This window comes from Pseudophryne corroboree, assembly GCF_028390025.1.
Source record: "Pseudophryne corroboree isolate aPseCor3 chromosome 3 unlocalized genomic scaffold, aPseCor3.hap2 SUPER_3_unloc_98, whole genome shotgun sequence".
In the NCBI taxonomy this organism is placed as follows: domain Eukaryota; kingdom Metazoa; phylum Chordata; class Amphibia; order Anura; family Myobatrachidae; genus Pseudophryne; species Pseudophryne corroboree.
The window spans coordinates 79455-103277 of record NW_026967594.1 but is presented as its reverse complement, the minus strand read 5'-3'; the positions used below and the strand labels follow the sequence as shown (position 1 = coordinate 103277).

At 49.1% G+C, this 23823-nt stretch overlaps 1 protein-coding gene across 2 annotated transcripts in view; it reads left to right on the top strand.

Annotated features, from left to right (window-relative positions):
• The first annotated feature begins 2085 nt into the window (after window positions 1-2085).
• Window positions 2086-23823, top strand: part of LOC134984935 (zinc finger protein 260-like) — a 57362-nt gene continuing 35624 nt past the window's right edge. The window contains exons 1-5 of one of the 2 annotated variants that reach the window (XM_063950389.1): window positions 2086-2133; window positions 12881-13072; window positions 15440-15518; window positions 15637-15734; window positions 15892-16099. In XM_063950389.1, the coding sequence (XP_063806459.1) occupies window positions 15488-15518; window positions 15637-15734; window positions 15892-16099 (337 nt within the window). In that variant the 5' untranslated portion in view covers window positions 2086-2133; window positions 12881-13072; window positions 15440-15487. Of the gene's footprint in view, window positions 2134-12880; window positions 13073-15394; window positions 15519-15636; window positions 15735-15891; window positions 16100-23823 lie in introns of both variants that reach the window. The other variant, XM_063950388.1, reaches the window with a different exon arrangement.

Below are 23823 nucleotides of genomic sequence, written 5' to 3'. Positions count from 1 at the left end.
CTGAGTTGTCAGACGAGTATGGCTGCAGCCATGAAGTGGTGTAAGGGTGAGAATTGGTTGTGAAGGGACAGGGTCTCCTGAGGGAAATTTCATGGCCTCATTCATGGAGCTGCGGCGTACAGTCTCCGTGACCTCAGGATTCACAGATCAGGCTGATGGTGTAGCAAAGGTGGCAGAAGACAGGCAAGGAGGTGGCAGAAGACAGGAGGTGGAAAGGCGGCAGGAGACAGGCAGGGAAAAGGTTGCAGGAGACAGGCAGGGGAAAGGTTGCAGGAAACAGGCAGGGGAAAGGTTGCAGGAGACAGGCAAGGAGGTGGCAGGAGACAGGGAGGGGGTGGCAGGAGACAGGGGAAAGGCGGCAGGAGACCGGCCAGGGGGAGCAGGAGACAGGGAAAAGGCAACAGGCAGGGAAAAGGCGGCAGGAGAAAGGCAGGTGGGCTGCAGGGTGGAGGTGGCAGGAGACAGGCAGGGGAAAGGCGGCAGGAGACAGACGGGGTAAAGGCAACAGGAGACAGGCAGGGGAAAGGCGGCAGGAGACAGGCAGGGGAAAGGCGGCAGGAGACATTATTTGTTCTCAGGAGATTGAATAATTTCTTAATCATTTGTAATAAAAGTTATATTTTACTCTTTGAGAATATCTCATTATTTCTTCACAAGAGTGCGCCCACAAAGAAGTCTACTTTCTTTCTCTTGTCACTGTGACACTCCCAGGTCCCCCTCACCTCCCCAGTCATGTTCCTGTATTATTACTATAGATATAAGGTCACAGTGATGCTCCCAGATCCCCTCACCTCCCCAGTCATGTCCCTGTATTATTACTATAGATATAAGTGACATCACTGTGACACTCCCAGATCCCCTCACCTCCCCAGTCATGTCCCTGTATTATTAATATAGATATAAGTGATGTCAAAGTGACACTCCCAGATCCCTTTACCTCCCCAGTCATGTACCTTTATTACTATAGATCTAAATGATGTCACTGTGACACTCCCAGGTGTGTGATATACATTTGCTTCATACTGCTTCAATTATCATCTGTTACACATGCCAGGGATATTATGGTCTCTGCTTTAATATATCCGAGAATTTGAGCAATATTTTCAATCCCCACAATTTCATATAATAAAATTAATAATAATAATAATAATAACAACGACACTAAAGGCTGCACCCCAGCATAAACATAATAACATGTCTTTATTAACAGGACACCACAGGTTGCTCCTCCAGTATAATAATAATAAAAGGACACCACAGGCTACTCCCCCTGTATAATAATAACAGGACACCACAAGCTGCTCCTCCTGTATAATAATAATAATTACAGGACACCACAAGCTGCTCCCTCTGTATAATAATAATAATAGTAGTAATAATAATAATAATAATAACAGGACACCACACACTGCTACTCCTGTATTGTAATAATAACAATAACAACAAGAGACAACAGGCTGCTCGCCCTGTATACAAATAATATCAGGACACCACAGGCTCCTCCACCTGTATAATAATAATAATAATAATAAAAATAGGACACCACAGGCTGCTCATCCTGTATAATAATAACAAGACACCACAGGCTGCTCCTGCTGTATAATAATAATAATATTAATATCAGGACACCACAGGCTGCTCCCCCTGTATAATAATAACAGGACACCACAGGCTGCTCCCCCTGTATAATAATAATAATAACAGGTCACTACAGGCTGCTCCCCCTGTATAGTAAGACGCCATTACCTGATCTCCACGAACACTGTGAGGCTGCACAAGTCGATGAAAACTCACTTCCTGCATGTGGAACGCACAGTCCGGAAGTAAGGTGGAACGCACAGGCAGGAAGTAGGGTATGATTGGCAACGGCTGCTACCTGGTTACTGGCCCCTCCCCTCCTCCACCCCGCCCAAAGCCCAGCACTCTGTAATGACTATTACCATACATGTCCTCAGTGGAAGAGGCCGGCGGCCATTTTCTTGTAGACCAGTCCGGCATCAGCAATAGGTTCCCTGTCCGTGCAGTGACGTCAGGAGCGGCGGCCATTTTCCCCTGGTCTGAGCTCCGCCTTCCTTCTACCATTCCCACAAGGCAGCAGGAGCAGAGAGCAGCCATTGCTGTGTCTGGCAGCAGGTAATGATATTATTATTATTATTCTATAGGCTGAGCAGCTCTGGTGTCAGGTTCTGTACTACAGGGGGAGCAGCCTCTGGTGCCTTGTTATAGTGCAGCTGGAGCAGCCTCTGGTGCTGCATTATCCCTGTACAGGTGGCTGACACTCTAGTGTCCTATTACTGTAATACAGGTGGTGCAGACCCCGCCCGTACCGTAATACAGGTGGCGCAGACCCCGCTGTTACCGTAATACAGGTGGCTCAGACCCCGCCGTTACCGTAATACAGGTGGCGCAGACCCCGCTGTTACCGTAATACAGGAGGCGCAGACCCCACCGTTACCGTAATACAGGTGGAGCAGACCCCGCCGTTACCGTAATACAGGTGGTGCACACCCCGCCGTTACCGTAATACAGGTGGCGCAGACTCCGCCATTACCATTATACAGGTGGCGCAGACGCCGCCGTTACCGTAATACAGGAGGCGCAGACCCCGCCGTTACCGTAATACAGGTGACGCAGACCCCCCCCCCCCGTTACCATAATACAGGTGACGCAGACCCCGCCGTTACCGTAATACAGGTAGCGCAGATCCCGCCGTTACCGTAATACAGGTGGCGCATGCCCCGCCGTTACCATAATACAGGTAGCGCAGACCCCGCCGTTACCATAATACAGATAGCGCAGACCCCCCCGTTACCGTAATACAGGCGGCGCAGACCCCACCGTTACCGTAATACAGGGGGCGCAGACCCCGCCGTTACCATAATACAGGTGGTGCAGACCCCACCGCTACCGTAACACAGGTGGCGCAGACCCCGCCGTTACCGTAATACAGGAGGCGCAGACCCCGGTGTTACCATAATACAGGTGGCGCAGACCCCGCCGTTACCGCTATTCTATACATATAATGGCATTATACTATACAGGGGAGCGCTATGTGTTGTCCTACTCTACAGGGGGAGCGAGCTGTGTTGCCCTTTTATACAGGGGGAGGTGCCTGTGGTGTCTTGTTACTATTATTATATAGGGTGAGCGGCATGTATTGTCTTTCTATACAGAAGGAGTGGCCTGTGTTGTCATAATATAAATGGGTAGCATCCTGTGCTGTCATAGTATACAGGAGTAGCGGCCTGTGTTGTCATAATATACAGGGGTAGCATCGTGTGCTGTCATAGTATACAGGGGCAGTGACCTGTTGTCAGGAATCGACTTACCAGGCTGACATCCGTCCGCCGCTGCGGACTCCGTCCTGGCTCCCTGCGGTCACCTGTCACCTATGCCCCTGCCATGGGGCATCATCTGGATCCTGGGGGCACTGCTGGTACAGCAGGCGTGTAGCGCGCCGCGTCCCCGCTGGGCCGCGGCGTGGGCGCCGCCATGACAGTCTGCAATAGCCTGTATGCTGCGGCCAATCCGGTGCGTGGCCGCACCCACCTTTCCTGCACTCATCCAATCCCTGCGTACCATGGGGTATATAGGAGGCTACAGTTACAACTCACAGGCATCCTGGACTTTGTGTCTATCTGCGACCTACATGAAAGGATCGGTTCCTGTCTCTCCTGAGTTCCTGGTTCTCTGCTAAGAACGTTATACTCCTGGTGATTCTGCATTACTCCCGTGGAACTTCAAGGCTCAGCAATACCGGCAACCTGCATAAGGCTTCACACTCATCACCACCTCGTGTGCTTCAGCCTGCAGTTGAAGACTAAACTCCAGGTGTGTTCATTCCTCCACCTGTGACACAGCTTGCTGCTGCCAGTGCCTCATCACCTGCACTGTGAGTTGGTCTCCTGCTTATGCTCAGGTTTGCAATATCCATCTACTGCCTTAGTTCTCTGTTTTAAAACCCTGCACTGGTTTCCAAGCCAGAACCATTTCATTAACATTCATTCTGTTGTTTTATATTTCCGGATATGATTTCTCAAGTCACCTATCATCCATTTCCATAGACTATCAGTTATCATACCAAGTGTTTGACTTTTTCATCTGTTTTTATTATTTCTGCTGCAATATCTGTTAACCCATCTGCTTAATAAAATACCATTGCGCTCATGCGCAGGAACGTTATACAACCTCCTCGTTTCTTTCCTCCTACCTCCACTGACCCACTAGCGCCCCCTCCGGGGACACAGACCAAACCCAATCTGACACCTGTGTTGTCATAATATGCAGGGGGAGCTGCCTGTGTTGTCATAATATACAGGGGTAGCATCCTGTGATGTCATAGTACACAGGGGGAGCGGCCTGTGTTGACATAGTATACAGGAGGAGCGGCCTGTGTTGTCATAATATACAGGGGTAGCATCGTGTGCTGTCATAGTATACAGGGGCAGTGACCTGTGTTGTCATAATATGCAGGGGAAGCTGCCTGTGTTGTCATAATATACAGGGGTAGCATCCTGTGCTGTCATAGTATACAGGGGGAGCGGCCTGTGTTGACATAGTATACAGGGGGAACAGCCTGTGTTGTCATAGTATACAGGAGGAGTGGCCTGTGTTGACATAATATACAGGGGGAGTGGCATTTATTGTCATAATAGACAGGAGGAGTGGCCTGTGTTGTCATAATATACAGGGGTAGCATCCTGTGCTGTCATAGTATACAGGGGGAGCGGCCTGTGTTGACATAGTATACAGGGGGAACAGCCTGTGTTGTCATAGTATACAGGAGGAGCGGCCTGTGTTGACATAATATACAGGGGGAGCTGCCTGTGTTGACGCAGTATACAGGGGGAAAAGCCTGTGTTTTCATAGCATGTCCAAACTGCGGCCCTCCAGCTGTTGAGAAACTACACATCCCAGCATGCTGTTAGGGTCTCCTGCCCTGTGCTGCCACGTCGTCATGGCAACCAGGAGACAAGTGCTAGTGGAGTAACCTGAGCGCAGCTGATACTCCGGTTCGGGTCTTTTGCTGTGCAGTGGTTATAGGCTCTGTGCACGGCAGGGGATCCGGTGCTGGTTTTTGTGCTCACAGTCTGTGAGGTCTGAGTGGGGCGTGGACAGCACCTGCTATATAAGGCCTCTTTTCAGGGTAAGCGGATGCTGCTGAATCTTTGTTGGTTAGTCAGTTCATGAAAGTTAGCCAGTACTGTGTAGCTTTGTATTTGTTTGTTGCTTACTGCAAATAGGCCTGGGGATTTGGTATTACACTCTGCCAATCCAGACCTAGCAGTAAGACTGGAGTCAGTCGTTTAGCTTGCTGGGGTTCTGTTACTACTCTGTGAACTTAGCAAGTTTGCGGCTGTATTCTAAGACTTGCCTGTCTAATCCTGTCTCACTGTGCTAGGTGTCAGGGGTCAGTTTAGTGGCAGTAAGCTAAAACCTGTGCACTGCAAGTGAGAATCAGGATTGTGGAGACTCTCCTTGTGTCTATCATTCCATCTCTGACCAAGGAGTTTACTGCCACACCCATTGGTAACCCTTTAGGGTTTTGCTGTTGCCCTTAGCAACAGCATTTCGGGTTCTCTACGTATTAAAACACAACATCTTGCTTTTTCCATCTGAGCAGTTCTAATACAAGGGAGATACCCAGTTCCTTAACCTCTGGGCTTCTCTGTTCACTTTGTGTGTATTTTGTTACTCTATCACCTTCTGTGTACGTTATGTCATATTCCCCAGTTTGTCTGTGAGTCCATTTGTTTTGCATAACAGTTCAAACACCAGTACATTCCTGCAGACACTGGAGTGCATAACAGTTCTGACACCAGTACTTTCCTGCAGGCACTGGTGTGCATAACATATTCAGCAGCCTAATACTCCTGTTGAAATTTTGTGGGAATATGGAGCATACCCCTCAAAATACGTTGCAACAGGTGGTCGATCAGGTGCAGGTCCTGACTCGACAATTTAATTATTTGTCCATTAAAATGCACACCTCCCAGGCTGCTGGCGGAGCTCCTGCAGCAGCAGCACCTGCAGGGGTTAAGGAGCCGAAAGTAAATCTCCCGGATCTTTTTTCTGGAGATCGCTCGCAGTTCTTTTGTTTCAAGGAGAGCTGCAAGCTATACTTCCGGCTTAGGCCTCAGTCTTCTGGGTCGGAGATTCAGCGGGTGGGCATAGTGATTTCCTTACTACAAGGAGACCCACAGGTCTGGGCATATGGGTTGCAGCCTGACTGTCCGTCGCTTAAAAGTGTTGATGCTTTTTTTACGGCACTGGGCATGTTGTATGATGACCCTGACAAGACGGCCTCAGCCGAGGCTCAGATTTCGATCCTTAAGCAAGGGCGAAGGCCAGTTGAGGTTTACTGTACGGAGTTTCGGAGGTTGGCCCATGATACCCAGTGGAATGACCCAGCCCTGAGACACCAGTACCGAAGAGGTCTTTCTAACCAGATAAAGGACCAACTGGTACAATATCCCTTGCCTGATAGCTTGGATCAGCTCATGCAGTTATCCATCCGGGTGGATAGACGGCTGAGAGAGCGTAGGCTTGAAAGGGAGACTGAGATTTCCTTCCTTCCCAAGGGAACCTCAGACTCTGAGGAATTTTCTGAGGAGCCTATGCAGATTGGGGCTACCCGCCTCTCCTCGCGTGAGAAGACGCGGAGGAGACAGCAGGGGTTGTGTTTGTACTGTGGGAATAAAGGTCATGTGGTAGTATCATGCCCAGAAAAGCCGGAAAACTTCAGGGCCTGAGGGTGATGGGAAATATCCTGTCAGGCCAGAAGTCAGAATTTCCCAAGAAGACTTTTATCATTCCGGTGACCTTGAAGATCCTCGGTCAAACTGTCAAGACCGAGGCCTTTGTGGACAGTGGGGACGACGGGGTTTTTATGGACCGCCAATTCGCCCTGAAACACTCTGTTCCCTTAGTACCCTTGGCATCGGAAATTGAGATTTGTGGGTTAAACGGGGAACCATTATCCCAAGGTAAAATTACCTCTTGCACTAGCCAGAGTTCTTTGTTTATTGGAGCCACACACTCTGAAAAATTGTCCTTTTATGTGACTGTCTTTACTTTTGCCCCATTGGTGTTGGGGTTACCCTGGTTAAGGGCCCACAATCCTCAATTTGACTGGGTCTCTGGGGAGATTCTTAGTTGGGGTACTGATTGTTTCAGGAGTTGCTTGAGCCTTCCAGTCAGGCTCTCGCAGCTAAGTTTGCCAGGATTGCCAGGGTGTTATGCAGATTTTGCGGACGTGTTCTCCAAAAAAGTTGCAGAGGTACTACCTCCCCATCGCCCCTATGACTGTGCCATTGATTTGTTGCCAAATGCTAAGCTTCCCAAGAGCAGGTTGTACTCCCTGTCACGTCCTGAGACTCAGGCTATGGCAGAGTACATTCAGGAGAACTTGGCTAAGGGATTTATCAGACCTTCACAGTCTCCAGTTGGGTCGGGGTTCTTCTTCGTGGGTAAAAAGGACGGTTCGTTGCGACCCTGAATCGACTTCAGGGAATTGAACCGTATCACAATTAAAAACTCATACCCACTGCCTCTCATTTCGGTCTTGTTTGACCAGCTTCGTACTGCCACCATTTTTTCTAAGATTGACCTACGCACCGTACAATCTAATCCGAATAAGAGAGGGGGATGAATGGAAGACTGCCTTTAATACCCACTCAGGGCATTATGAATATTTGGTGATGCCTTTTGGGCTCTGTAATGCCCCGGCAGTCTTCCAGGATTTCATGAATGATGTGCTCAGGGAATATTTGGATAGATTCTTAGTTGTATACTTAGATGACATCCTAATCTTCTCCCATTCCCTGGAGGAACATCGGAAGCATGTACGCTTAGTCCTCCAGAAACTCAGAGACCACCGGCTTGGGGCGAAGCTGGAGAAGTGCGAATTTGAAGTTCAGCAAATCGCATTTCTAGGATATATTATCTCCCCAGAAGGTTTCCAAATGGAGGGTTCCAAGGTACAGGCAGTCCTGGATTGGGTGCAGCCCACTAGTTTGAAGGCGCTTCAGCGTTTCCTGGGCTTTGCGAATTTTTATAGACGATTTATCGCTGGATTTTCGTCTATAGTGGCGCCCTTGGTGGCACTCACTAAGAAAGGGGCGGATGTTGCTCACTGGTCTTGTGAGGCTAAAGCAGCTTTTGCCCGTCTCAAAAGGGCATTTGTTTCGGCCAAGGTGCTGCGACACCCAGATCCAGAGCGTCCTTTTGTGGTGGAGGTGGATGCCTCTGAGATGGGTATTGGGGCAGTGCTTTCTCAGATGGGAGTGTCTGATAATCGCCTTCATCCCTGTGCTTACTTTTCCCGTAAATTTTCGCCTGCCGAGATGAATTATGACGTGGGTAACCGGGAATTGTTGGCTATTAAGGATGCACTCGAGGAGTGGAGACACTGGCTAGAGGGGGCTAAGTTTGTGGTCTCAATTCTCACTGACCATAAGAATCTGGCATATTTAGAGTCAGCGAAGCGTCTCAATGCCAGGCAGGCACGATGGGCTTTGTTTTTTGCTCGCTTTAATTTTTTGATAACATATCGCCCTGGGTCAAAAAACATCAAGGCTGATGCGCTCTCGCGGAGTTTTGCTCCAATCCAGGAGACCACCGTGGAGCCGTTGCCCATTGTTTCCCCATCATGTATTAAAGTGGGCATTACCCAGGACCTCTTATCATTAGTCCTTAGAGCACAGGAGCAGGCTCCTCCAGACCTTCCGGTAGGTCTTTTGTTTGTGCCTCCTAGGTTAAGACAGCGAGTGTTCCTGGAATTCCATGCCAAGAAGTCGGCAGGTCACCCGGGTATTGCCAGAACTCGGGAGTTGCTATCTAGGGCGGTGTGGTGGCCCTCGGTGGCTAAGGATGTGTATCAGTGGGTTCGGGCATGTGTCATCTGTGCCCGAAATAAGACTCCTAGAGGGGTTCCTGTTGGCCCATTACATCCACTCTCTATCCCATCTAAGCCATGGACCCACATTTCAATGGATTTTGTGGTGGACTTGCCCAAATCCTCGGGGATGACAGCCATCTGGGTTGTCGTTGACAGGTTTTCGAAGATGGCGCACTTCGTTCCACTGGTTGGGCTGCCATCAGCCAGACGCCTGTCTGAATTATTTATGCTGCATGTTGTGCGTCTCCACGGGTTGCCACTTGATGTGGTCTCTGACCGCGGATCCCAGTTTGTGGCCAAATTCTGGAGGGCATTTTGTTCCGATCTCCAGATTTCTGTCAGCTTGTCGTCAGGCTACCATCCGCAGTCTAATGGGCAGACTGAAAGGGTGAACCAGTCCTTGGAGCAGTTCCTCAGGTGTTATGTCTCCAAGTGTCAGACTGACTGGGTTGCTCATCTGTCCATGGAAGAGTTTGCCTATAACAACGCGGCTCACTCTGCTACAGGGATCTCTCCCTTCCTTTGTGTGTATGGGCATCATCCTAAGGCCAATTCTTTTGACCCCCTGGACTCCACGCCTGGTGGTTCCTCTGTGGTTTCGGTCCTTAGAGGTATTTGGCGGAAAGTGAAGAAAGCCCTTGTGTCTGTGTCATTAGTGACCAAAAGGGTTTTTGATAAGCGGAAAAGACCCTGCAGCTTCAAATTAGGAGACTTCGTCTGGTTGTCTACCAAGAATTTGAAGTTGAGACAGCCATCTCATATGTTAGGCCCCCGGTTCATCGGCCCTTATAAGATCACTAGGGTTATCAATCCGGTGGCATTTCAGTTAGATCTGCCCCGTTCTTTGGGTATCAATAAAACATTTCATTGTTCCCTTTTAAAACGGGCGATTAGTAATCCTTCTTCCAGTGGAAGACCTTCCCCTCTTCTGATACGTGGCCAGAGGGAGTTTGTTGTTGAAAGGATTCTTGACTCCAAGGTGGTTCGGGGTCGGCTGTCATTTTTGGTGCACTGGAAGGGGTATGGCCCGGAGGAGCGGTCGTGGGTGCGCAGTTGTGATCTTCATGCCCCCAGACTGATACGCTCTTTCTTCTCGCAGTTCCCCGATAAACCCGGTGGTAGGGGTTCTTTGACCCCTCGTCAGAGGGGGGGTACTGTTAGGGTCTCCTGCCCTGTGCTGCCACGTCGTCATGGCAACCGGGAGACAAGTGCTAGTGGAGTAACCTGAGCGCAGCTGATACTCCGGTTCGGGTCTTTTGCTGTGCAGTGGTTATAGGCTCTGTGCACGGCAGGGGATCCGGTGCTGGTTTTTGTGCTCACAGTCTGTGAGGTCTGAGTGGGGCGTGGACAGCACCTGCTTTATAAGGCCTCTTTTCAGGGTAAGCAGATGCTGCTGAATCTTTGTTGGTTAGTCAGTTCATGAAAGTTAGCCAGTACTGTGTAGCTTTGTATTTGTTTGTTGCTTACTGCAAATAGGCCTGGGGATTTGGTATTACACTCTGCCAATCCAGACCTAGCAGTAAGACTGGAGTCAGTCGTTTAGCTAGCTGGGGTTCTGTTACTACTCTGTGAACTTAGCAAGTTTGCGGCTGTATTCTAAGACTTGCCTGTCTAATCCTGTCTCACTGTGCTAGGTGTCAGGGGTCAGTTTAGTGGCAGTAAGCTAAAACCTGTGCACTGCAAGTGAGAATCAGGATTGTGGAGACTCTCCTTGTGTCTATCATTCCATCTCTGACCAAGGAGTTTACTGCCACACCCGTTGGTAACCCTTTAGGGTTTTGCTGTTGCCCTTAGCAACAGCATTTCGGGTTCTCTACGTATTAAAACACAACATCTTGCTTTTTCCATCTGAGCAGTTCTAATACAAGGGAGATACCCAGTTCCTTAGCCTCTGGGCTTCTCTGTTCACTTTGTGTGTATTTTGTTACCCTATCACCTTCTGTGTACGTTATGTCATATTCCCCAGTTTGTCTGTGAGTCCATTTGTTTTGCATAACAGTTCAAACACCAGTACATTCCTGCAGACACTGGAGTGCATAACAGTTCTGACACCAGTACTTTCCTGCAGGCACTGGTGTGCATAACACATGCCCTGATACAGCTTTAGCATTCTCTGCCTTATACTATCTAGTACTGGTGCCCCTTTCACCTTATAGCACACTGAATGAGCCTAAATTCACATTGTAGCACACTGAATGAGCCGACATTCACATTGTAGCACACCGAATGAGCCGACATTCACATTGTAGCTCACTGAATGAGCCGACATTCACATTATAGTACACTGAATGAGCCGAAATTCACATTGTAGCACACTGAATGAGCCGAAATTCACATTGTAGCACACTGAATGAGCCGAAATTCACATTGTAGCACACTGAATGAGCCGAAATTCACATTGTAGCACACTGAATGAGCCGAAATTCACATTGTAGCACACTGAATGAGCCGACATTCACATTATAGTACACTGAATGAGCCGAAATTCTCATTATAGCACACTGAATGAGCCGAAATTCACATTGTAGCACACTGAATGAGCCGAAATTCACATTGTAGCACACTGAATGAGCCGAAATTCACATTGTAGCACACTGAATGAGCCGAAATTCACATTGTAGCACACTGAATGAGCCGAAATTGTGACAGCAGGGACAGCCAGAGTGACAGCAGGGACAGCCAGAGTGACGACAGGGAGAGAGACAGTGATGACAGGGAGAGTGACGACAGGGAGAGTGACGACAGTGATGACAGGGACAGTGACGACAGGGAGAGTGACGACAGTGACAGCTGGGAGAGAGGTGACAGCAGGGGAACATTACCTTTATTTGTTGCGGGCAGCAGTGAGCGGTGGGCTGCTGGCGACGTCGGGCGGCTAGTGGCTGGCACCAGGAGGCTGGTGGTGGGCGTCTGGCGTCGGTGAGCGGCTGTGAGCTACTACAGTGCTCTACACAGCCGCCGGCTGCCGCGCAGGGACGGGGAGCACCATGTGCAGCAGGATGGCCACTTCCCTCGCCACTTTCATGGGCCCATTTCCGGGTCAGTGGAAGAAGTGGCGGGGTATACCATACCGCCGTATACCGCCCCATTTCCACCACTGAATAGTAATAATACAGGGACATGACTGGGGAGGTGACGGGATCTGGGAATGTCACAGTGACATCACTTATATCTATAGTAATAATACAGGGACATGTCTGGGGAGGTGAGAGGATCTGGGAATGTCACAGTGACATCACTTATATCTATAGTAATAATACAGGGACATGTCTGGGGAGGAGAGGGAATCTGGGAGCATCACAGGGACATCACTTATATCTATAGTAATAATACAGGGACATGACTGGGGAGGTGAGGGGATCTGGGAGTGTCACAGTAACAACTTATATCTATAGTAATAATACAGGGACATGACTGGGGAGGTGAGGGGATCTGGGAGTGTCACAGTAACAACTTATATCTATAGTAATAATACAGGGACATGTCTGGGGAGGAGAGGGGCTCTGGGAGCGTCACAGTTACATGAGTTATATCTATAGTAATAATATAGGGAAATGACTGGGGAGGTGAGGGGATCTGAGAGCATCACAGTGACATCACTTATATCTATAGTAATTATACAGGGACATGACTGGGGAGGTGAGGGGATCTGGGAGTGTCACAGTGACATCACTTATATCTATAGTAATAATACAGGGACATGTCTGGGGAGGTGAGGGGATCTGTGAATGTCACAGTGACATCACTTATATCTATAGTAATAATACAGGGACATGTCTGGGGAGGAGAGGGGCTCTGGGAGCGTCACAGTTACATGAGTTATATCTATAGTAATAATATAGGGAAATGACTGGGGAGGTGAGGGGATCTGAGAGCATCACTGTTACATCACTTATATCTATAGTAATAATACAGGAACATGACTGGGAGCTGAGGGGATGTGGTAGTATTTACAGTGATAGTGTCTCCCCCATTTCGCAGTATTAAACAGTTGTGAAGAAGACATCCTGTGAGCGTGAGACACCCAGCAGCCATCCTCTTGTGTCAGGAGGACTGAGAAGGACCCAGAGCCCAATCACGGTGCCTCCACCTCACTCACTGACACATGAGAGACACAGTGACGAGAAGATCATTGAACTCACCAACAAGATCATTCAGCTGCTGACTGAAGAGGTGACTGCTGGGAATGGGGCATTATACAGTAACACCAGGGGACGTGTCTGGGTGATGACTGGAGACATGACTGCTGGGAATGGGACATTATATAGTAACACCAGGGGATGTGTCTGGGTGATGACTGGAGAGGTGACTGCTGTGAATGGGACATTATACAGTAACACCAGGGGATGTGTCTGGGTGATGACTGGAGAGGTGACTGCTGGGAATGGGACATTATACAGTAACACCAGGGGACGTGTCTGAGTAATGACTGGAGAGGTGACTGTTGGGAATGGGGCATTATACAGTAACACCAGGGGATGTGTCTGGGTGATGACTGGAAAGGTGACTGCTGGGAATGGGGCATTATACAGTAACACCAGGGGATGTGTCTGGGTGATGACTGGAGAGGTGACTGCTGGGAATGGGGCATTATACAGTAACACCAGGGAACGTGTCTGGGTGATGACTGGAGATGTGACTGCCGGGAATGGGGCATTATACAGTAATACCAGGGGATGTGTCTGGATGATGACTGGAGAAGTGACTGCTGGGAATGGGCCATTATACAGTAACACCAGGGAATGTGTCTGGGTGATGACTGAAGAGGTGACTGCTGGGAATGGGGCATTATACAGTAACACCAGGGGACGTGTCTGGGTGATGACTGGAGACATGACTGCTGGGAATGGGACATTATATAGTAACACCAGGGGATGTGTCTGGGTGATGACTGGAGAGGTGACTGCTGGGATTGGGACATTATACAGTATCACCAGGGGACGTGTCTGGGTGATGACTGGAGAGGTGACTGCTGGGAATGGGGCATTATACAGTAACACCAGGGGATGTGTCTGGGTGATGACTGGAGAGGTGACTGTTGGGAATGGGGCATTATACAGTAACACCAGGGAATGTGTCTGGGTGATGACTGGAGAGGTGACTGCTGGGAATGGGGCATTATACAGTAACACCAGGGAATGTGTCTGGGTGATGACTGGAGAGGTGACTGCTGGGAATGGGGCATTATACAGTAACACCAGGGGATGTGTTTGGGTGATGACTGGAGAGGTGACTGCTGGGAATGGGGCATTATACAGTAACACCAGGGAACGTGTCTGGGTGATGACTGGAGATGTGACTGCCGGGAATGGGGCATTATACAGTAACACCAGGGAATGTGTCTGGGTGATGACTGGAGAGGTGACTGCTGGGAATGGGGCATTATACAGTAACACCAGGGGATGTGTCTGGGTGATGACTGGAGAGGTGACTGCTGGGAATGGGACATTATACAGTAACATCGGGGGACAGGTCTGGGTGGTGACTGGAGAGGGGACTGCTGGGAATGGGACATCATACAGTAACATCGGGGGATGTGTCTGGGTGATGACTGGAGAGGTGACTGCTGGGAAGGGAATATTATACAGTAACACCAGGGGACGTGTTTGGGTGATGACTGGAGAGGTGACTGCTGGGAATGGGACATTATACAGTAACACCGGGGGATGTGTCTGGGTGATGACTGGAGAGGTGACTGCTGGGAAGGGAACATTATACAGTAACACCGGGGGATGTGTCTGGGTGATGACTGGAGAGGTGACTGCTGGGAATGTGGCATTATACAGTAACACCGGGGGATGTGTCTGGGTGATGACTGGAGAGGTGACTGCTGGAAATGGGACATTATACAGTAACACCGGGGGACGTGTCTGGGTGATGACTGGAGAGGTGATTGCTGGGAATGGGACATTATACAGTAACACCGGGGGACGTGTCTGGGTGATGACTGGAGAGGTGACTGCTGGGAATGGGACATTATACAGTAACACCGGTGGATGTGTCTGGGTGATGACTGGAGAGGTGACTGCTGGGATGGGACATTATACAGTAACACCGGGGGATGTGTCTGGATGATGACTGGAGAAGTGACTGCTGGGAATGGGACATTATACAGTAACACCAGGGGATGTGTCTGAGTGATGACTGGAGAGGTGACTGCTGGGAATGGGATATTATACAGTAACACCAGGGGATGTGTCTGGGTGATGACTGGAGAGGTGACTGCTGGGAATGGGACATTATACAGTAACACCAGGGGATGTGTCTGGGTGATGACTGGAGAGGTGACTGCTGGGAATGGGGTATTATACAGTAACACCAGGTGACGTGTCTGGGTGATGACTGGAGAGGTGACTGCTGGGAATAGGACATTATACAGTAACACCAGGGGACGTGTCTGGGTGATGACTGGAGAGGTGACTGCTGGGAATGGGACATTATACAGTAACACCGGGGGATGTGTCTGGGTGATGACTGTATCACTGTGTGTGTCAGGTTCCTATAAGGTGTCATGATGTCACTGTCTATGTCTCCATGCAGGAGGAGGAGTATATAGAGGAACACAGGGGTCTGTACAAGGACGTGAAGATGGGGAATCACCGGCCCCACACATCACTGGGTAAGAGGAGATTGTCATGTATTGTACAGGGGAGAGCAGGTATGGGGTCCCCTATATACACACATCATCTGATAATCACATATATACACTGTACTCAGTCACTGTGTGTCTCCTACAGATGGGCCCAGTAACAGAGATACCCCAGAGAGATGTCCCCATCCTCTGTATTCCCAGGATTGTACAGAGGAGAATCACAGGATCCCACAGGAGGATCAGGTAGGTGGGATTTAGGGTCTCACCAATATACCAAAGTGACTGTCACTATATGATTTGTAGAGAAGCTGTGTGTCTTATACACTGATATTATACTGTTTCACCTCAGTTTAATCTGACTGTATGCAAATGTCATTATAGTGTTTGTTTGTTTTTTTAGGTTGAACGTCTGTCTGATATTAAGACAGACGATATAGAGGGAGAAGAAGAGACGTATGTGACTGATATAAAGGCAGAAGATACAGAGGGAGAAGAAGAGACGTATTTGACTGATATAAAGACAGAAGATATAGAGGGAGAAGAAGAGACATATGTGGGGGGTGATCAGCAGTGTAAGGAGGAGGAAATCCCTACAGATATCAGCACAGGTGAGTAATAAACACTTATTACAGAAAAGAGTCACATATTCTCCTTTCCCAGTAACTACAGCAATCTCTTATCCTACACCCTCCTCTGTCAGTACAAACTAATGAGGAATATTTATTTTCCCAGTGAGGGAGTCAGGAGCCATCAGCCCCTATTATACTCCTGCTCTCCCCCTCACATCAGCCCAGAGATCTGACCAGTCTCCTCCCCACACTCTCTGGTGTAGCTCATACATCAGGAGACATCAGCCCCTATTATACTCCTGCTCTCCTTCTCACATCATGTCACTGTGTGTTACCAGCCCAGAGATCTGACCAGTCTCCTCCCCACACTCTCTGGTGTATCTCATACATCAGGAGACATCAGCCCCTATTACTCTCCTGCTCTCCCCCTCATATCATGTCACTGTGTGTTACCAGCCCAGAGATCTGACCAGTTTCCTCCCCACACTCTCAGGTGTATCTCATACATCAGGAGCCATCAGCCCCTATTATACTCCTGCTCTCCCCCTCACATCATGTCACTGTGTGTTACCAGCCCAGAGATCTGACCAGTCTCCTCCCCACACTCTCTGGTGTATCTCATACATCAGGAGCCATCAGCCCCTATTATACTCCTGCTCCCCCCCTCACATCATGTCACTGTGTGTTACCAGCCCAGAGATCTGACCAGTCTCCTCCCCACACTCTCTGGTGTATCTCATACATCAGGAGCCATCAGCCCCTATTATACTCCTGCTCTCCCCCTCACATCATGTCACTGTGTGTTACCAGCCCAGAGATCTGACCAGTCTCCTCCCCACACTCTCTGGTGTATCTCATACATCAGGAGCCATCAGCCCCTATTATACTCCTGCTCTCCCCCTCACATCATGTAACTGTGTGTTACCAGCCCAGAGATCTGAAGAGTCTCCTCCCCACACTCTCTGGTGTATCTCATACATCAGGAGCCATAAGCCCCTATTATACTCCTGCTCTCCCCCTCACATCATGTCACTGTGTGTTACCAGCCCAGAGATCTGACCAGTCTCCTCCCCACACTCTTTGGTGTATCTCATACATCAGGAGCCATCAGCCCCTAATATACTCCTGCTCTCCCCTCACAACATGTCCCTGTGTTACCAGCCCAGATATCTGACCAGTCTCCCACCCACACTCTCTGGTGTATCTCATACATCAGGAGACATCAGCCTCTATTATATTCCTGCTCTCCCACTCACATCATGTCACTGTGTGTTACCAGCCCAGAGATCTGGCCAGTCTCCTCCCCACACTCTCTGGTGTATCTCATACATCAGGAGCCATCAGCCCGTTATACCTGCTCTCCCCCTCACATCATGTCACTGTGTGTTACCAGCCCAGAGATCTGAAGAGTCTCCTCCCCACACTCTCTGGTGTATCTCATACATCAGGAGCCATCAGCCCCTATTATACTCCTGCTCTCCCCCTCACATCATGTCACTGTGTGTTACCAGCCCAGAGATCTGACCAGTCTCCTCCCCACACTCTCTGGTGTATCTCATACATGAGGAGACATCAGCACCTATTATACTCCTGCTCTCCCCCTCACATCATGTCACTGTGTGTTACCAGCCCAGAGATCTGACCAGTCTCCTCCCCACACTCTCTGGTGTATCTCATACATCAGGAGCCATCAGCCCCTGTTATACCTGCTCTCCCCCTCACTGTGTGGTACCTATGTTTTCTCTTACAGGTTCCACAGTAATATCCATAGGATATACACTGGAATATGAGGTAGCGTCAGCGGATTGGCATCAACGATCAAAAGCTTTTAGCCTCCCAGAATGCAACAGCCCAGTTTCCTATATCCCCGCCTCCTGGCTCAAGGAATTCAGTTTTTTTATTTGTATGACAGGAGCCGGACCACGATCTTTGGGCGGCTGATTTTGGCAGCCTTAAGCTTGTTATTTCATTTATTTCTCTGACGTCCTAAGTGGATGCTGGGACTCTGTAAGGACCATGGGGAATAGCGGCTCCGCAGGAGACTGGGCACAACTAAAGAAAGTTTTAGGACTACCTGGTGTGCACTGGCTCCTCCCACTATGACCCTCCTCCAGACCTCAGTTAGAATCTTGTGCCCGGCTGAGCTGGATGCACACTAGGGGCTCTCCTGAGCTCCTAGAAAGAAAGTATATTTTAGGTTTTTTTATTTTACAGTGAGATCTGCTGGCAACAGACTCACTGCAACGAGGGACTAAGGGGAGAAGAAGCGAACCTACCTGCTTGCAGCTAGCTTGGGCTTCTTAGGCTACTGGACACCATTAGTTCCAGAGGGATCGAACACAGCACCCGACCTCGATCGTTCGGTCCCGGAGCCGCGCCGCCGTACCCCTTACAGAGCCAGAAGCAAGAAGTGGTCCAGAAAATAGGCGGCAGAAGACTTCAGTCTTCTTCAAGGTAGCGCACAGCACTGCAGCTGTGCGCCATTGCTCCTCATGCACACCTCACACTTCGGTCACTGATGGGTGCAGGGCGCTGGGGGGGGGGGGGGCGCCCTGAGCAGCAATACTGACACCTTGACTGGCAAATATTCACAATATATAGTCCCAGAGGCTATATATGTGAAAAATACGCCTGCCAGAATTCCAGAAAAAAGCTGGAGAAGTCTGCCGAAAAAGGGGCGGGGCTATCTCCCTCAGCACACTGGCGCCACTTTTCCCTCACAGCTCCGCTGGAAGGATCGCTCCCAGGCTCTCCCCTGCAGTTTACAACAACAAAGGGTAAAAAAGAGAGGGGGGGCACTAAATTTAGGCGCAGTATAACATATATAGCAGCTATAAGGGGAAATAACTCAGTATAGTATTAATCCCTGTATTATATAGCGCTCTGGTGTGTGCTGGCATACTCTCTCTCTGTCTCCCCAAAGGGCTTTGTGGGGTCCTGTCCTCAGTCAGAGCATTTCCTGTGTGTGTGCGGTGTGTCGGTACGGCTGTGTCGACATGTTTGATGAGGAGGCTTATGTGGAGGCGGAGCAGATGCCAATAAATGTGATGTCACCCCCTGCGGGGCCGACACCTGAATGGATGGACATGTGGAAGGAATTTCGTGACAGTGTCAACTCCTTACATAAAAGGTTTGATGACATAGCAGATGTGGGACAGCCCGGCTTATCAGCACGTGCCTGCCCAGGCATCTCAAAAGCCATCAGGGGCTCAAAAACGGCCACTACCTCAGATGGCAGACACAGATGTCGACACGGATACTGACTCCAGTGTCGACGACGAAGAGACTAGTGTACATTCCAATAGGGCCATCCGTTGCATGATTACGGCAATGAAAAATGTGTTGCACATTTCTGACATTAACCCAGGTACCACAAAAAAGGGTATTATGTTTGGGGAGAAAAAGCAACCAGTGGTTTTTCCCCCATCTGATGAGCTGAATGAAGTGTGTGAAGAAGCGTGGTGTTCCCCTGATAAGAAACTGGTAATTTCTAAAAAGTTACTAATGGCGTACCCTTTCCCGCCAGAGGACAGGATACGTTGGGAGACATCCCCTAGGGTGGATAAAGCGCTCACACGTCTGTCAAAAAAGGTGGCACTACCGTCTCAGGATACGGCCACCCTAAAGGAGCCTGCGGATAGAAAGCAGGAGGCTATCCTGAAGTCTGTATATACACACTCAGGTACTATACTGAGACCGGCTATTGCTTCAGCATGGATGTGCAGTGCTGCAGCTGCGTGGTCAGATTCCCTGTCTGATAACATAGAGACACCTGAGTGGATGGACTTGTGGAAGGAATTACGTGAAAGTGTCAACTCATTAAATAAAAAGTTTGACGACATACCAAATATGGGACAGCCGGCTTCTCGGCTCGTGCCTGCCCAGGCGTCTCAAAGGCCATCAGGGGCTCTAAAACGCCCGCTACCTCAGATGGCAGACACAGATGTCGACACGGATACTGATACCAGTGTCGACGACGATGAGACTAATGTAATGTCCAATAGGGCCACACGTTACATGATTGAGGCAATGAAAAATGTGTTGCACATTTCTGATCTTACCCCGGGTATCACAAAAAGGGGTATTATGTTTGGGGAGAAAAAACTACCAGTGATTTTTCCCCCATCTGAGGAGTTAAACGAAGTGTGTGAAGAAGCGTGGGCTTCCCCCGATAAGAAATTGGTAATTTCTAAAAGGTTACTAATGACGTACCCTTTCCCGCCAGAGGATAGGTCACGTTGGGAAACACCCCCTAGGGTGGATAAAGCGCTCACACGCTTATCAAAGAAGGTGGCACTACCGTCTCCGGATACGGCCGCCCTAAAGGAACCTGCTGATAGAAAGCAGGAGGCTATCCTGAAGTCTGTATATACACACTCAGGCATTATACTTAGACCAGCTATTGCTTCAGCATGGATGTGCAGTGCTGCAGCTGCGTGGTCAGATTCCCTGTCGGAAAATATTGATACCCTAGACAGGGACACTATACTGCTAACCATAGAGCATATAAAAGATGCTGTCTTATACATGCGAGATGCACAGAGGGATATTTGCCGGCTGGCATCTAAAATAAGTGCAATGTCCATTTCTGCCAGGAGAGGGTTATGGACTCGGCAGTGGACAGGTGATGCAGATTCTAAAAGGCACATGGAAGTTTTGCCTTATAAGGGTGAGGAGTTGTTCGGGGATGGTCTCTCAGACCTAGTTTCCACAGCGACAGCTGGGAAAATAGGATTTTGGTACTTACCAGGTAAATCCTTTTCTTTGAATCCATAGGGGGCACTGGAGTACTCTTGGGATATGGACGGCTTCCACAGGAAGTAGGCACTGAATAAATTAATTTTGGGACTATACCTCCCCTCCATATCCCTGAGTACCTCAGTGTTTTTTACTGAGCCGAACAGGAGCGATAGAGAGGTTGACAATTGAGCATTACATATAACATAACGGACAACAATAAAGTTAACCCAACATTACTGACAACTAAACAGTTGACACCATAACTTGTTAATCTGAACCAGTCGGTGAAAGTGTGTTACCATAAGATCTACTGAACCTACCCCAAACCGGGTAAACTGCTCTGGGTGGGCGTCCAGTGCCCCCTATGGATTCAAAGAAAAGGATTTACCTGGTAAGTACCAAAATCCTATTTTCTTTTTCATCCACTAGGGGTCACTGGAGTACTCTTGGGATGTACCAAAGTCTCCTCCGTGGCGGGAGAGCTGTTTGGCACCTGTAACACTAAACGGCCAAAGCTAGATGCTGATGCCGCAAACGTATCAAACTTGTAGAGGCGCACAAACGTGTGCACCGAAGACCATGTAGCCGCCCGGCAACGCTGTGTCGTAGAAGCTCCACGACTCGCTGACCATGATGTTCTCACAGCACGTGTGGAATGAGCTGTTATCGATGTAGGTGGCTGTAACCTAGCATGAAGGTAAGCCTGACGTATGGTCACTTTAATCCAACTGGATAAGGTCTGCCTAGAAGCTGGCCAACCCATCTTGGCAGCATCATAGAGAGTAAACAACGTATCCGTCTTACAAACGGTCGACGTTCGGGATACATAAATGCGTAATGCGCGTACCACATCCACCTACCAGAGTCTCCTGTTAACATAGGAACTACTATTGGTTGATTGATGTGAAAAGATGACACTACTTTTGGCAGAAAAGCAGAATTTGCTCGGAATTCCGCTCTGTCATCATGAAACCTAAATACGGTGGTTTGCATGACAAAGTACCCAAACTGAAACACGCCTTGCTGACGCTAAGGCTAAAAGAAACATTGTTTCCCCAAGTGAGAAATTTAATATCCACTTGTTGTAAGGGTTCATAATAAAAAGACTAAGAAATCTAAAAACCAGATTCAAGTCTTATGGCGCAGTAGGTAGAGTGAATGGAGTCTGAACTCTGAGGACACCCTGCCTAAAAGGTGTGAACCGACGGCAATAGGGCCAATCTACTATGAAAATAAATGGACGCCGCCGATATCTGCACCTTTAGTGTGGATAAACTCAGACCTCCATCTAACCCCATCTGTAGAAATAACAAAAGACGGGATAACTTAAAAGATGATGTCGGAAACTTCAGAGCTTCACACCAACCTACATAGGCACGCCAAATTCTGTAATAATGAGCTGCCGTAACCGGCTTCCTAGCTCGTAACATGGTTGGAATAACCGATTCTGGAATGCCCTCTCTTCTTAAGAGGGCTGTCTCAACAGCCACCCCGTCAAACGTGGCTGCGCTAAATCGGGTAAGAGGAATGGACCCTGCTGTAACAGGTCCGAACGTAGTGGGAGCGGCCAAAGACAGACTGCGAGTAGACCGCGGAGATCCGAGAACCAAGCTCTCCAGAGGCCAAAGAGGCGTCACTAGTATAACTGTGACGGACTCTCCTTTGATCCGTTTTAGCCACAGAGGGAGCAGCGGAAACGGTGGAAATAGATACACGAGACTGTATGGCCACGCGATTGAGAGAGCATCCACCGCCACTGCCTTTGGATCTCTCGTTCTGGACACGACCTGGGGCGTTTGATGATTGCGGCGAGATGCCATCAGGTCCACCTGCGGGTAACTCCACTTCTGGAGCAGCATGTGGACACATCTGTACCTCCCGCATTGCCCTCCGGTTTTTAGTTTCTCCTTGTTTGTTGATGTATACGACTGCTGTCGCATTGTCTGACTGCACCTGAACAGCCTGAGCCTGCAGCCCGTGCACTGCTTATAGTAGCGCATTGTAAATTGCCCGGAGTTCCAGGACATTTATAGGCAGCAATCTTTCGTGATCCGCCCAGAGACCATGGAGCTGATAATTTTGAACTACAGCTCCCCAATCTCTGAGACTTGCGTCCGCCGTGAGAATTATCCAATTCCAGGCACCGAACCGTTTCCCTGCGGTTAGATTCTGTACTTTGAGCCACCAGAGTAGAGACTCTCTGGTCCTTGGAGACAACCTCACTTCTGCAGTAAATCTGCAGATGCGAGCCCGACCACTGTGCGAACACATCCAATTGAAAAGGACGAGAGTGAAGTCCTCCGAACTGAAGCGCTTCGAAAGCCGCCACCATTGTCTAATAGGCGAATGCCCAAGTGACCGAGACTGTGCGTGGCTTGAGCACTAATTGTACCAGATGACGAATGACCTGTACTTTCTGTTCGGGTATGTAAATTCTTTGATTTACCGTATTGAGAATCATACTTAGGATTTGAAGTCGTTGAGACGGAATCATCCAGAAATTCGCGTAGACAATGGTAGGAAATCAGATTTTCCTCCCCACTTGGTCTGCGATCTATCTCGTTTGGAATCCGACTCCGCCTGTTAGGAACGTAGCCAAAGTGGACGTTATGCGCTACTAGCGAAGCTAGAACGCAATAACCAACTGCCAACGTCCAAAGAAGCTGTAGGCAGCAAGAAGTGTAAGGTGGTCTTTATTTAGGGCAAACCTGAACCGGAATGCCCTGCCACTACAGCCTTGTTACCTCAAACCCTTACCAAAGCAGGGCGAAGCAACAGCCCTACTGCTGTGTAGGGTATACTCCGATATGTAGTAAAACCCCCAATAAATGCAATTGTCTCTGATTGGAAATTGTTCAGCCTTCGCTGAGAACCTGACGTACTGGCTTGGTGCTATGAGGGCTGGCGGCAAATCGACCGCAACAATCTAACTGAAACTGTCTGTGCAGTCTTTACGCAGAGTACTAACCACTATACGATCACGGCAACTTAAACAAGTCAGATGCGATATACATTGCGCCACT